This window comes from Bubalus kerabau, chromosome 9, assembly GCF_029407905.1.
Source record: "Bubalus kerabau isolate K-KA32 ecotype Philippines breed swamp buffalo chromosome 9, PCC_UOA_SB_1v2, whole genome shotgun sequence".
Lineage (NCBI taxonomy): Eukaryota > Metazoa > Chordata > Mammalia > Artiodactyla > Bovidae > Bubalus > Bubalus kerabau.
The window spans coordinates 91,977,568-91,993,910 of NC_073632.1; the positions used below are offsets into that span (position 1 = coordinate 91,977,568).

The following is a 16,343-nucleotide window of genomic DNA, read 5'->3' on the forward strand; positions in this document are numbered from 1 at the left end:
GTGGAAAATAAAGGAGAAGGATACTGATTTCTAAGGAAAAGAGATTACTGAAGGACAGAACTTGAAAGGGCAGTTAACCTGAACCCCAAGCAGGACAGGTAGAATTTATGCTTCCTCATTGATTTGGTTAAAGGTGAGCAAGTTGATACTTGACCTAATTGCACAGAGGTGGCTGACCAGCACCCTCTCTGTCATGTCCTGTGGCCGTGGAACCAAGTGGGAAGCTGCCCAGAGCTATGGCTCTAAGAACCAGAAAAGCTGCCACTCTCCTGCTCAGTTCCTGCCATCTGGGCTCCCAGTGCTAGGTAGAGAAGTGGTTACTGAAACTCACTTCCCCATGCAGTCCAAAGAGAGACCCCTGCTTGGTCTGTTTCCGCAGGCACAAGTAAGTATTTCTAACCACTTCCCTATGGAGCCGGGGTTACTGTTGTCTGAAGTTGCAACTCTTCCTCAAAAAGTTAAGTACAGACTAAAGAAAGGGTAGCTCTAATGCAATACAAGCCCTGTTTCTTGAAAGTTGTTAAACAGCAAGAGAACTTGGAAACCGCTATGCTGAGCTGCAGGGCAGTCACCTGGACTTGCTATTTTCAGGAGCATCTCTGAATGACCATAGCCTGTATATTTGGTCAGAGGATTCCAGAGGCCAAGGCCATGGAGGCAGGCCAGTCCTGCTCTGCCACCAGCCCTGTGTCAGAGGCAAAGTCCCTTTACCTCTCTGCACGTCAGTGTCCTTACCTATGAAGTAAGGGAAGCGTTACCTATCATGACTTGAGTGTTGATAATGGTCCAAGCACAACATTTCAAGGAAGTATTACTCTTTCCTTTTCACAAATGAAGAAAATGGGATTCAGGGAATTTAAATGACTTATCCAGGGCAAGTCAGCTAATAAGAGTCAGTATTTAAATTCAGGTCTGTGTCTACTGTCTATACTCTAAGGAGCTAGCTCCCCTCCCTAAGCCTGGCAAGTCACAGGAACTTAATAAATCACAGGTATTATTAACATTTCAGAATGACACTGACCATGATTACCATCTGCACATCGGAATATGGGTTTGCAAAAAACATATATGTAGGGCTAATTGTTCTTTTTGCACTGGCACATACAAACACCATCGTACGATTTATAAAGGAGCATATTTGCCTCTTAAAATCATGATATGACCAGAGTTTGGCTTCAGAAAAAAGAGGCGAAATTCCTTTTCTGCATGCTGCATACATAATATTATAAAAGAGAAAGAACGTTGGACAAAGAATCAAAGCACAACTTTATACTTTAAAAATAGATTTTTATTATCTCATTCCATCCTGATATCAACTCCTTTATTTTTATCCTAATTTAATAGATAGGAAAAGGCTTCCCTGGTGACTCAGACAATAAAGAATCTGTCTGCAATGGGGGAGACCCAAGTTTGATCCCTGGGTTGGGAAGATCCCCTGGAGTAGGGAATGGCTACCTAATCCAGTATTCTTGCCTGGAGAATTCCATGGACAGAGGAGCTTGGCGGACTACAGTCCAAAGCGTGGCAAAGAGTCGGACACGACTGAGTGACTAATCCACACACACAAACAATAGATAAGATAACAGTCTCTGGGTGGAGCAGTGATACGTTTGGCTTAAACCAGGGCTCCCCCATTTATTTACTCTTGTTTGCATTCTGCTACCAAGAAGCCAAGCACCTTTTTGTAGGACATTTGCTCTTCTCTTGGTTTGGGCTTCTTCATCTGTAGAACATGCGTGAGCTGCAGACCATCTGATTTCCAACCAAAGGACAGACTCTTCTGTAATGGCCTTGGCATCTTGCAGCCATTAACTATGGCTTCAGGGACGGCCCTTGCTCAAGAGGAAACTTGCCCTTCCATGGGTTGGTTGCTTAAAACTGTGCTATTTTTACCCAATAGTCTTCGTATATGCTTATGGCTTTGCACGGATGACACTGATCAGATTTAGTATTAAAATACTATTTTCATTAAGCTTGATCCTTTACTTTCAATCAGGAGAGTTCTCTGGAAATCTCAGCCCTGTGATAAATGAGGCAGAGTGCGCAAGATGTCTTCATTCTCTTCACACATACAGCTGTTCGTAGGGCATTTCTGCAGTCATAATATTAGCACAGCTGATAGAAGTCATTTACCTTGCAGATAGAATACAAAGAGGCTGATGTCTGATTGTCACCTATGTAAACCCCAATAAGACTAACACAGTCTGACAAAGCAACAGCCATGCTGAATGAAGTCTAGGCATTGATTCCTCAGAGCAGTTCAAAGATTTGCTTTTCAGGAACCTGCTTCTCTCCTGTAGAGCTGGGCCAGTGAACAGTTCCAAGAACAGAGGGAATGTCTTTATTTAAAGATGGGTAAGATGGCTTAGTTTCATTGAGTTAGACAAGGCTGTGGTCCCTGTGATCAGATTGACTAGTTTTCTGTGATTATGGTTTCAGTGTGTCTGACTTCTGATGCCCTCTAGCAACACCTCCCATCTTATTTGGGTTTCTCTTATCTTGGATGTGGGGTATCTCTTCATGGCTGCTCCAGCAAAGCGCAGCCGCTGCTCCTTGCCTTGGGCTAGGGGTATCTCCTCATGGCCGCCCCTCCTGATCTTGAATGTGGAGTAGCTCCTCTCGGCCCTCCTGCCCCTGCGCAGCCACCGCTCCTTGGACCTGGGGTTGCTCCTCTTGGCCACCTCCCCTGACCTCAGACGTGGGGTAGCTCCTCCCGGCTGCCACCCCTGGCCTCAGACGTGGGGTTGTTCCTCTCGGCTGGTGCCCCTGACCTTGGATGTGTGGTAGCTCCTCTCGGCCACCGCCCCTGAACTTGGGTGACGGGGAGCTCTTCTCGGCCACCCTTCTGCGATGGAGGCTCACTGGCTGCGATGGACCGCTAGTGGAGGTGATGTAATTCCAGTTGAGCTATTCCAAATCCTGAAAGATGATGCTGTGAAAGTGCTGCACTCAATGTGCCAGCAAATTTGGAAAACTCAGCAGTGGCCACAGGACTGGAAAAGGTCAGTTTTCATTCCAATCCCAAAGAAAGGCAATGCCAAAGAATGCTCAAACTACTGCACAATTGCACTCATCTCACACGCTAGAGGAAAATCCCATGGTTGAAGAGCCTGGTAGGCTGCAGTCCATGAGGTCGCTAAGAGTCGGACATGACTGAGTGACTTCACTTTCACTTTTAACTTTCAAGCATTGGAGAAGGAAATGGCAACTCACTCCAGTATTCTTGCCTGGAGAATCCCAGGGACGGAGAGCCTGGTGGGCTGCCGTCTATGGGGTCGCACAGAGTTGGACACGACTGAAGCGACTTAGCAGCAGCAGCAGCAGCAGTACACGCTAGTAAAGTAATGCTCAAAATCCTCCAAGCCAGGCTTCAGCAATATGTGAACCATGAACTTCCAGATGTTCAAGCTGGTTTTAGAAAAGGCAGAGGAACCAGAGATCAAATTGCCAACATCCGCTGGATCATGGAAAAAGCAAGAGAGTTCCAGAAAAACATCTATTTCTGCTTTATTGACTATGCCAAAACCTTTGACTGTGTGGATCACAATAAACTGTGGAACATTCTTCAAGAGATGGAGATACCAGACCACCTGACCTGCCTCTTGAGAAACCTGTATGCAGGTCTGGAAGCAACAGTTAGAACTGGACATGGAACAACAGAATGGTTCCAATAGGACAAGGAGTGTGTCAAGGCTGTATATTGTCACCCTGCTTATTTAACTTCTAGGCAGAGTACATCATGAGAAATGCTGGACTGGATGAAGCAAAAGCTGGATTCAAGACTGCAGGGAGAAATATCAATAACCTCAGATATGCAGATGATACCACCCTTATGGCAGAAAGGGAAGAGGAGCTAAAGAGCCTCTTGATGAAAGTGAAAGAGGAGAGTGAAAAAGTTGGCTTAAAGCTCAACATTCAGAAAACTAAGATCATGGCATCTAGTCCTATCACTGCATAGGAAGTAGATGGGGAAACAGTGTCAGACTTTATTTTGAGGGGGGCTCCAAAATCACTGCAGATGGTGATTGCAGCCATGAAATTAAAAGATGCTTACTCCTTGTAAGGAAAGTTATGACCAACCTAGATAGCATATTGAAAAGCAGAGACTTTGCCAACAAAGGTCCATCTAGTCAAGGCTATGGTTTTTCCAGTAGTCATGTATGGATGTGAGAGTTGGCTTGTGAAGAAAGCTGAGCACTGAAGAATTGATGCTTTTGAACTGTGGTGTTGGAGAAGACTCTTGAGAGTCCCTTGGACTTCAAAGAGATCCAACCAGTCCCTTCTGAAGGAGATCAGCCCTGGGATTTCTTTGGAAGGAATGATGTTAAAGCTGAAACTCCAGTACTTTGGCCACCTCATGTGAAGAGCTGACTCATTAGAAAAGACCCTGATGCTGGGAGGGATTGGGGGCAGGAGGAGAAGGGATGAGGATGAGATGGCTGGATGGCATCAGTGACTCAATGGACATGAGTTTGAGTGAACTCCAGGAGTTGGTGATGGACAGGGAGGCCTGGCATGCTGTAGTTCATGGGGTCGCAGAGTCAGACACAACTGAGCAACTGAACTGAACTGAACTGCAGATGGCTTAGACAGTAAAGAATCCTCCTGCAATGCAGGAGACCTGGGTTCAATCTGTGGGTTGGGAAGATCCCCCAAGGAGGGCATGGCAACTCACTCCAGTATTCTTGCCTGGAGAATCCTCATGGACTGAGGAGCCTGGCAGGCTACAGTCCATGGGGTCACAAAAAGCTGGACATGACTGAGGGACTAAACACACACACACACACACACACACACAATTATCTCTAGGTTAATGGAAGAGGCCATCTAATATGAGAGGCTCTAAACTTCAGGCCTGTGGATAGTTAAATCTCTCTAAACTGAGATTATATTGGGCCAGAATAATATTTGGTTTTATTTTAATGCCCTTAAAAGTGTTCTCAGTCCAAGCATTTCTCAGCTTCATTCATTCACGTTATCTGCCTGGTCTTTGAAGGCATTTTGAAGCAGGAGCCCCTATTTTCTGTGCTTTCATTGTGTGCTAAGTATTTTAAATACATCTCATTTATCCTCATAAGAGACTTGTGTTAGGTATTAGCATCTCATGTTTACAAGTAAGTAAATCAGTGCCTGAAAATATGGTGGTGGTTTAGTCGCTAAGTCGTGTGCGACTCTTGGACTCTTGAGACCCCATTGACTATAGCCTCCCAGGGTCCCTTTCTATTTGGATTCTCTAGGCAAGACTACTGGAGTGGGTTGCCATTTCCTCCTCCAGGGGATCTTCCTGACCCAGGGATCGAATCCAGGTCTCCTGCACTGCAAGCAGATTCTTTATCAACTGAGCTATGAGGGAAACCCAAGTAAGTGCAAGTAAGTAAACTGGAGGCTTAAAAGGAGGAACTTGCCCAAGGCAAGATAATATCAGCAGGACTGAATGATCATTAAGCCATAGGCTTAATTGGTCTTGGTTTGCTTCAATTTGGGTCTTCTGGCTCCAGCATCTTCTCAAGTAAATTATCAAAGGCCACTCCATTCCATGACCTGGATTTATTCTTTCATGTGAACAACCCAGTTCAGTTCAGTTCAGTCACTCAGTTGTGTCTGACTCTTTGCGACCCCATGAACCACAGCACACCAGGCCTCCTTGTCCATCACCAACTCCCACAGTCCACCTAAACCCATGTCCATTGAGTCGGTGATGCCATCCAACCATCTCATCCTCTGTCATCCCCTTCTCCTCCTGCCCTCAATCTTTCCCAGAATCAGGGTCTTATCCAATGAGTCAGCTCTTCGCATCAGGTGTCCAAAATACTGGAGTTTCAGCTTCAACATCAGTCCTTCCAATGAACACCTAGGACTGATTTCCTTTAAGATGAACTGGTTGGATCTCCTCACAGTCCAAGGGACTCTCAAGAGTCTTCTCCTACACCACAGTTCAAAAGCATCAATTCTTCGGCACTCAGCTTTCTTTCTAGTCCAACTCTCACAAGACCCCCAACTTATTTAATCATAGACATCATTATCAAACCTTAAGCGACTAAGATCATGATCCTGCCTTCCCTGCAGAGATCCCCCTGCACCCACTGTATTCATTATTGAAACCTCAATTGAGCCATTGACAAATTCATTGTGTTCATAATGTCTCCTTAATTGTTAGTAGAGGAACTTGTTCAAAGGAGAAAAGACCTGGGGAAAGGGGATTTGCACAGTGTGTGCTAAGTCGCTTCAGTTGTGTCCCACTCTTGGGCACCCCATGGACTGTAGCCTGCTAGACTCCTCTGCCCATGGGATTTCCCAAACAAGAATACTGGAGTGGGTTACTGTTTCCTCTTCCAGGGGATCTTCCCCACTCAGGGATGGAACCCTGGTCTCTTAAGTCTCCTGCGTTGACAGACCGGTTCTTTATCACTAGCGCCACCTGGAAGACTTTTGTAGTATATGTCTTCAAATCCAAAAGAGTTAATCGAGGTATATGCTTCCGAAGAGCAAAGCATATCAGCCTGATAGAAAAACTCCAGTTTATCTGAACCTATCAATCCTATGGTCAAATCCACTCCCGGGCCGGCTTCCTCCGGACACCCAACCCCTAGATTTCCACCCCGCTGGGGAGACCTGAGCTCTCAGGCGTTCGCAGTCCCTTTGCAACCTCAGAGCTGCCTTCGCTAGGGCCGCCCCAGCTAAAACCTGACCAGCACCTGCACCGCGGCTGCAGGACGCGCACTGGCCGTCTCCTAGCAACGGCAGACGCGTAGCCAGGGCGGCAGAGGCGGCTCTTCGCTCAGAGCTCAGCTCCTGCCTGGGGCTACCTCTGCCATGACCACCAAACAAGCCAAGAAGAAAGAGGTGCATCGTATCAACTCGGCGCACGGATCGGATAAATCTAAAGAGTAAGGGACCTCTGCCTGCCCATCCCACCGCCGGCTTGATCCTATGTCCTTTCCCCTTGTCCCGACTCTGCTTCCCTGTAGCAAACTCAGCCAAGGCAGGAGTTTAGATGGCCTCCTCCAGCTTCTTTACCGTCTGTAAGAACCCGGGCCTGGGAGACTCTTGCCCTCATTCTTTGTCCATGCCTGCCTGGATCCACTTCCTCCCAGAGCCCCTGGTTTCCCTGTTTCAGCTGCTTGGCGGGGTGGCTGCACTTCTGGCTCCAGTCCACGAACCTCCCACCCTTTGCTGCCGCTCTTCCTCTTCAGGGTCCACCCAGGCACTTGGAAGGGCTGTGGCTTCCTTACCAGAGAGGAGAGGCTCAAGGTTAGGACCAGATCTGCATGGGCCCAGTCTCAGCAGAGAGACCTTTCACCTTGCTGATGAATCCTTAGTTTGTATTTGCCCCATCTAACAACTGAAGAGCTTTAGTCAGATTCTATCAAACATGAAATGGTTTTTAAAAGTTAAAACTATATAGATATGTAATTCACGTTACCAACGTTTACTCCGATTAAGTATACAGACTCTAGGTCATGGAATCTAAATGATGCCTCTCTCATCTGGGGTGGTTTTTGCTGTGAATGTACCTCCTTATTATGTTTTCCCCCCTCTCTGTGTTCCCCTCCCCGTTCTCTCCCCCCCCCTGCCCCCCACCTTTGAACTTACAAAATTTATAAGACAGCTCCAGCTGCTAAACCTACTTCAGGGGGATCGTTCATGTTTTCCCCACTGTGCCTGTGAGGGGTGGACTGTAGATTATTTTTACTTGGACTCTTAGATTTTGGATGGCTAGTTCTTCATCTTGGAGAAGGAAATGGCAACCCACTCCAGTATTCTTGCCTGAGAATCCCATGGACAGAGGAGCCTGGTGGGCTGCTGTCTATGGGGTCGCACAGAGTCAGACACGACTGAAATGACTTAGCATGCATGCATGCATTGGAGAAGGAAATGGCAGCCCACTCCAGTGTTCTTGCCTGGAGAAGACACGACTGAAACGACTTAGCAGCAGCAGTTCTTCATCTCTGTCTTCACCTGAAGAATCCCGTGTTGAACTTCTGTTCACTGATGCCTTCTCTTTAAACTTTTTCTCTCCCTGAACTCCTCTCCCACATTCATTCCCATGTCTGAGATTCTCTAGTTCCTAGTTCTGTTCTCTCTCATAAGCAGGCTTCCAGCTTCCTGGCAGATAATCCATTCATTTTATTAGTAACTTAAATTTCAGTTATTTTACATACATAAGTCATTTTTAACAGAATTGCTCTTGTGATACATACCAGTGTAGGACAGTCCTACACTGTTAATATGTAGAATCAGGGTCTTTTCCCTTTTCCCCTGTTCATTTCTGACTTTACTTCCCCTTTGTTCGCATACTGTCCTTTTCACATCCTGGAATACCTACCCCAGGGCCTTTGCTCTGGCTATTTCCTCTGCTAGAAAGCCATTTCCATAGGGCTTTCTCCCTCACATATTTTAGATATCTAGCTCAATGCCATTTGTTTATGTTAGCTTCTTTGGCCAGCTAGTTTAAAGTTGCAATCCCCACTTTTCTGACAAAACCAAGAACTCCCTGTTTTTCCTTTGTGCTTTATTCTGTCATTGATTGTTTTTCTCATTAGCATGCTATATATTTTGCTTTAAAATTATGGTTATTCATATGTCATCTTAATAAAAATAGTTCCCTAAAGGCAATAATTTTTCTTGTGTTTTTTACACTATTGAATCCTAAGTACCTAAAGTTATGTTTGGGTCATATATAGTAGGCACTCAAAAATATTTATTTAATGAATGAGTGAATGACAGTGATTAAATAAGAAACAATAACAGGATTGCAAATGAGTTTTTGAATATACCAAAAAAAGAAAGCAAACTTAGTGATGATTGTAATTAATGCACATTAAAGGCTCACAGCTCTTACGGAGCTTTGATTTTAGAGAGTTTATATGCTGAAAGAGATGAGATCATTAACTCCCATTAAAAAAAAAAAAAAAAAAAGCTGTTCAAACCAGATATCATAAAATAACAGTACCTGGCCTAGTTTTGTGGTGATTCTATCACATGATAGAGATAAGCTCCCTGCAGATAAGCTGTTAACTTGTTCCTTACTGGGGCATGCCATTTCTTTTTGAGATGATGCTTATTTTTTCCTCAAAATATCTGAACTTAATTATAGCAATAAAAGTACATAAATATACATATATATTTATGAAAATAAAGATAAGGCCAAATAGTTATACAATATCTAGGCTTTGCTAGAATCTAGCTATCATGTATTAAACATTAAATCATTAGATTTTGCTGTAACATTATATAATAGGATGTGAAGTCCATTGTAAATCATGTTTATCCTCTAAGTTTTACTGAAGAACTAATGATAGACATCAGGACAAGTCATAGATAAGGTGTCACCTAACATGGGCTTTCCTGGTGGCTCCGTTGGTAGAGACTCTGCCTGCAATGCTAGAGACCTGGGTGTGATACCTGGGTTGGGAAGATCCCCTGGAAGAGGCAACACACTCCAATATTCTTGCTTGGAGAATCCCCATGGACAGAGGACCCTGGCGGGCTGTAGTCCATGGGGTCACAAAGAGTCAGACACAACCGAACGACTAAGCACACAGGAGTATGGAGCCCAGGGATCAAAGTCTAGCAAGGCTCCAATGTAATTGTCACTTGAAATATACGGGTGACAGTGTAAGTTTTTATATGCTATTATTTCACCACACCTTATGGTTATACATCCAATAAGTGCAACTAACTCTGACGTGGTCCCGAGTACAGAAGTGAGGGAAGATGTATTCAGAGCTTTGAAAATGGCTGTCCCATTAAACCTTATTGTTCTATAGCTGCCATCTGTAACAGATTTCTTGTATTCTCTAAACTTGTGTGTTAAACTGGGGACAGGACCATGTCTGGCTTTTGCCTAGCTGAGTGGCTAGCACATAATAACCATTTGCCATTTGTTTATTAATGAGCTCATAGTTCAGTTGCCTAGCTTGGTTTCATTCCTTCTAAATTTGATTTAACCCCAATTCTCCCTCCCTTTCTGATCTGGTCCGCTGTTGGCAAAATTCAAAAACTGAAATGTTTCAACTGAAAAAGCAGAACATTGTGTGTCCAGTTGTCACCAAATTCATAATAAATATGACTTTGAATCACCGAGAATAAGTATGCCAGGTAACTAAGCTGTCAGTTTTTACATTAGATTAATTTATTTCTATTTTATGTATTCCCCATTTCTTTGTATCAGCAAGAATAAAATATCTGATATAGGGCTCACCTTTGGACCATTTTTTCTGACATTGGATGTGTCATTTTTCTCTTCCAGTATTCAAGTTTTTCTCCTTTACATGCAGGGCCATCTACTTGAAATTGCTCCCATTCAACATCCCCTGTCCTCCCTGCTCTTTTTTCCTTCTCTAACTCCAAACTTCCATGATTCTTTCAGATTTTTTAAAACTCTGTGTGCTTGCGTGATAAGTTACTTCATTCATATGTCCAGCTCTTTGAGACTGCATGGACTGTAGCCCACCAGGCTCCTCTCTCCATGGGATTTCCCAGACAAGAATACTGGAGTGGTTTCCATGTGTTTCATTATTAGCACCTAATAACAATTTGAAATTACAAACCAACTTAATCAATTTGAAAACTAGTGATGTGCTAAGTCACTACAGTCGTGTCTGACTCTTTGGGACCCTATGGACAGTAGCCTGCCAGGGTCCTCTGTCCATGGGATTTTACAGCAAGAATACCGGAGTGGGTTGCAATTTTCACCTCCAGGTATCTTCTTGATGCAGGGATCAAATCAGCATCTTTTATGTATCCTGCGTTGGCAGGGAGATTCTTTACTAATAGAAGCACCTGGAAAGCTTAGTATGAAAACTAGTATGCCCCGCAAAGTACTTTCATTGCTTAGATGCCACTGGAAGGATTTGTAGTGACAGAAGCCAAACACTTGATCTTCTTAGAAGTACTGAATATAAGTCTGGGTGTACATGACAGACAACTGGAAAGAAGGAAAAGAAGCCATGCAATTCAAGTATTAAAAGTTATTAGAAGTGTTAATGCTCACACTTGAAATGCTAATATATGTAGAACTTTAACAAGAAGTTTGAGATAGGGATACAACTTGGTGCTTATACTTCCATAATTTTTTTCCACTTCCAATAGAACACTAAAACCAAGATCAAACAAACAAAATTTATTGAAGTAACAAGAATTATGCAACCTTCCAGATTCTTACAGATGATGAAATATCATTAGACCCCTTTTTAAAAATTTATTTTATTATAGTGTAGTTGATTTACAATGTTGCATTAATTTTTGCTGTACAGCAATGTGATTCAGTTATACATATATATATATACACACATTCTTTTTCATTATGGTTTATCATAGGGTATTGAATATAGTTAGACCTCTTTTCAAAACAGAGCGAAATATGTTTCAAAAGCTCAAATTTTTCTATACTTACAGAAGTGTGCATTTACATTTCATAGAATTCTCAAAAAAAGATCAACATATGTGTTTATACAAAACATTGAAAATAAGACTGTTACAAGAGTGGAATTATGATTAATACCATGAAAGTGAAAGTGAAAGTGAAGTTGCTCAGTCGTGTCTGACTCTTTGTGACCCCATGGATTGTAGCCTGCCTGGAAAATCTCATGGACAGAGGAGCATGGGAGGCTGCAGTCCATGGGGTCGCTAAGAGTCGGACACAACTGAGCGACTTCACTTTCACTTTTCACTTTCATGCATTGGAGAAGGAAATGGCAATCCACTCCAGTGTTCTTGCCTGGAGAATCCCAGGGCAGGGGATCCTGATGGGCTGCCATCTATGGGGTCTCACAGAGTCAGACACAACTGAAGCGACTTAGCAGCAGCAGCAGCAGCAGCAGCAGGCTCCTCAGTCCATGGAATTTTCCAGGCAAGAATACTGGAGAGGGTTGCCATTTTCTTCTCCAGGGGATCGGAAATGGCAACCCACTCCAGTATTCTTGCCTGGAAAACATTGAAAACAAGGCTATTACAAGAGTGGAATTATGATTAATACCATGTAAACAACATAAAATAGAAGAATACATATCTTACTGAGGATTAAATTAAGTGAATTATTGGTTATATCAAGTCCAAGAAAGAGCTGCTTAAATTAAACCATGCAATAGTGGTTGATAGATAATAGATAACCCATTCCTCTACCACCAGAAATCAAAAAGAAAAAAAAAAAAATGTGTGTGAGAACTAGAGAGAGAGAGAGAGATGGCTTTTATAACTCTAGGTCTAGTCCTTATAGCTCCACAGAAAAGGGCAGAGAAGGAAGAGAAGCAGATAAGAAAACAGCTCAAGATTCACAGTGAGTTTTACGGTTCCCAGGCCACCTCTGAGGACCTCACCAGGTAATGTCTTAAGGACTCGCAATTTAAAAGGTGACCTTTGGTGACAGGGGGCTTCCCTGGTGGCTCAGTTGGTAAAATATCTGCCTGCAATGAGGGAGACCTGGGTTCGATTCCTGGATTGGGAAGATCCCCTGGAGGAGGGCATGGCAACTTACTCCAGTATTCTTGCCTGGAGAATCCCCATGGACAGAGGAGCCTGACAAGCTGCAGTCCATGGGGTTGCAAAGAGTCAGACATGACTGAGCGACTAAGCACAGTGCAGCACTGGTGAGTAAACTTTTAGTTAAAATAGAAATCTGCTGTGGCAGCTTGGGCATAAAACCCTCTGACTCAGAATCAGAGACTCTGAGATCCAGAGGGAAGAGGCCCTGTCAAGTATCCCAGAGACACAGGGCAGCACTCACTTGGCACAGATTAAGGCACTATATACATATCTGTTGTATATTTTTAAAATATAAGTATCTCAGCTAAAAAGCCCTGCTCAATGAGGATAGGAATACCCTGTTAGTTTTAATGGGGTCTGCCACTAGTTGTCCCTTTGAAATAATATTAATCTGAGCATTTGTTTAATAATTTGTTGAAACTTGACATGGGTTAACAATCATTTCTGGCAATGAACCTTTTTTTTTAATCAACCAGTTTTTATTTTGTTTAGTTTTGGAGGAGAAATTGTTCCTTCTCAGTTTACACCATTATTAGAGGAGTAGAAGACGTTAGATTAAAAAGATTTTAAATGCACAAACTCATGGAATTTGTACCTCAGGGTTACCCAAAAACAAAATCAAATTTGTACTTTGAAACTCACAACACTGTTGCTAGTGCTTCTAAATGAGCAAAGTAATATTACCTCAATCAAAAGTGGTCATTGAAAAATATTTTAGTTGACTTTACTATTATTTTGACATTTACAGGTAAAAGATTATTGAAATTAAGGAATTAAATAATCTATAAACTATTAATGTGAGATAAAAATGACTAAAATCTGTATCCAAGACATCAGAAATATAACTTTTATATAATTTGTGTAATTTCGTATAATTTATATAATATGAAATATTGGGTAGAAATATTACTAATCTTTCTCTCTTTTACTCTTCACAAATAAGACATGTATATGTTGTCAGAAGTATTCAACTAGGTGCTTTGAAATTTTGTTATATTCTTTCCTAAGGTAGGTTCAGGCTAATTAGTTTCAGGGTCTAGGGGTATAGCCATGCTGATTTGTATGGCTTAATTAACATATGGTACATATTAAAAGTAAACTTTTTATAGGAAGTGAATATATATATATATATATATATATATGTAATCATACTTTTTTTCTGGTGCCAAATGAATACCGTAGTCCAAAAATTTTGTGATTGTTTTTATTTCATCCTTCTGACCTGATGAATATCAAAATTACATTTTTTGCTTCAGTTAATGTCCCCTTTCTGTTCCCATTTCTTTACCACTCAATCTTGAGTTCAGGAGGAATGTGTGTCTAATTTAGTTATAAATTAATATAAAAGGTTACTACAGTTCACCAAACCGTGTGGATACACAGGCAAAAGGAGAGGAAGCAGGAAGGATTATGTTCTGTTTTGCCTGCTTTTGCCCCAGGTCTGAGCCAGAAACACAGTGAGAGTTTAACCAGGTGAGGTCACAGTCGAAGGTGAAGGCTGTACTGTACAAACTGCTCTCAGTTGTAATGAATTAACTATAAATTTAGGACACAGCACGTGTTCGCTCCACCCTGGGTCAAAGTCTAGGAGGGATTTGGGATTGCTTTGCACCACAGACAAAGAATGAGTTCAGGAAGAAAATAGTTGGAGTTGTTTAAAAGGGAAGGAAAAAAAACAAGGCTAATTGGAGCCTGTGCCTGTACTAGGCCACGGGTACTACGAACCTGTTGTTTCTCTCATGGATTTTGGCTAAAGTCATTAAGGACACTACTTCATGTATTTTCATACCATGTTTTGTCTTTTCTCTTTAAAATATCAGCTTTGCTGCTCAACCGTGTTAGATCCTGGAAAGTGGCAAAAGCTCGGGATCCTGGGGGCCTGTGTACACTGGGATCAGAACAGCAGAAGCAGCCCCCTCCAATTTGCTCTCTCCCTTTGTTTCTCCTCATCGCTTAAGAGGGCTCATAGGAACATGTGTCCCTTCACCTAAATCTACCCTCTCTTATCCCTTCCCAGAATTCTCCTTTCTCTCTGACCTGCTGTTTTCCTTCTTCCACGTGCCCCCCTCCCCAAATTAAGTCATTCTCCTGTGGTCTTATTTCACTCTCTTCTCCTTTATCCCTTTTGATCATCTAAAACAATGATGATTAAAGATGACTGAATTAACACCTGTGGTTCTTATCATGTAATTGAGCTCAAGTTCAAGGGGACAAATCCACTTGGATGTACTCTTACTCCACGTTAAATATGTCCAAGATGGAGATCATCTTTATCTCTCCCAAATGTGTGGATTTCCCCTGTTCATTTTAGAGAATCTTATTACCATCCTCTGTGTGACCTTGAGTTTCAAGAGCAGTCATCTTTGACCTTCACCCACCTTTGCCCATCATGTCTAGTTGGTTTCCATATTATTTTGATTTTCCCTTCAAATTGCTTCTCTACCTTGGCTCAGCATTCATTTTGTGATGATTTTACTTACATACATCATGAAATAATTACCACAATAAGTTTAGTGAACATCTGTCATCTCATGTAGATACAACAGTAAAGAATTAGAAAAAAAATTTTCTTGTGATAAGAACTCTTAGGATTTATCCTTTTAACAACTTTCATATATATGATGTACAGCAGCATTAAGAATATTTATCATGTTGAAATTTATATCCTTAGTATTCATTTATAACTGGAAGTTTATAACTTTAGGCTACCTTCATCTAATTCTACCTCTCCACTCCCATTTATGGTAGCTACAAATCTGACCTCTTTTTCTATGAATTTTATTTGTTTCTTTGATTTTGAAGTATAATTGACCTGCAATACCCCATTAGGTCCTGGTATACAAAGTAGTGATTTGCTATTTCTATATATTTCAAAATGATCATCATGATAAGTCTAGTTGCTGTCTGTCACCATACAAAGATATTATTGATACATAATTATTGACTATATTCCTTACACTGTACATTTCTTACCTTTGACTCATGTATTTTGTAATTGAAAGTTTGTATCTCAATCTCCCTCACCTATTTATTTTCATACACACAAGTATAGTGTATTAAAAAATAGATAAATGTTGAACTTTTAAAGTTAAATGTCCAATTAAATAATTTTCATCAAACCAAGTGAGTAAAAAATGACATAACAATCTGGCTTTAACTTTTTAATTTAAAAATTTTTTAGAGGTTGCAATTTATTTCTTCATATATTTAATATTTCTGAAGAATATGGCTCAGAATGCCCCTAATGCAAATTAAGTCAATTGTGTATTCTATTCATATTCTGATTTCTTCAGGGTATTACCTGATCCTACTTAATAAGGCATGCTGATTGCACATTGCATAAATAAACTACCTCCCACTATGAATCAAATCATGTCTTTACCTTGAACAGCATGCTCAAAGAAAATAATAGCAAAATTCCAGACTCACACGTTATTGAACTTTTAACATATTTACAGTGGAAGTAATCTAAATAAAACATATATAGAAGAATGTATCTGCTTGTGTGTAAATAAGATACTGCTTCTTTTCAAACTTTTTTGTCTTAGAAGTCTTTAATGATTTTGTGTCAGCTAAAGTTTTCTTTGGTTTTCAACTCATGTATTAATACATGTTTCATTATATTAAATAATCTTGTTAAGTGACCTAGGAATTTTTTAATCATTTTGTCATCTTTGCTAGGTAGGTGATTAACAAGTGCTTCTAAGTTTTAAAAAGTTGTTTTATTGGCATTTTATTAATAACCAGATTATCAAATATATATTAATGCAAGTATGAACTATTTCTATTACATATAAGGACAGTTTTGACTTTTTCCCCAACTCCAAATTATACAAGGTTTAATTTGCCAGGAACAG

At 41.4% G+C, this 16,343-nt stretch overlaps 1 protein-coding gene across 1 annotated transcript in view; it reads left to right on the forward strand.

The window, feature by feature from the left end:
• The first annotated feature begins 6,813 nt into the window (after nucleotides 1-6,813).
• Nucleotides 6,814-16,343, forward strand: part of ADGB (androglobin) — a 185,652-nt gene continuing 176,122 nt past the window's right edge. Inside the window, exon 1 of the mRNA XM_055534699.1 lies at nucleotides 6,814-6,887. Coding sequence (XP_055390674.1) covers nucleotides 6,814-6,887 — 74 coding nt within the window. The remainder of the gene's footprint in view (nucleotides 6,888-16,343) is intronic.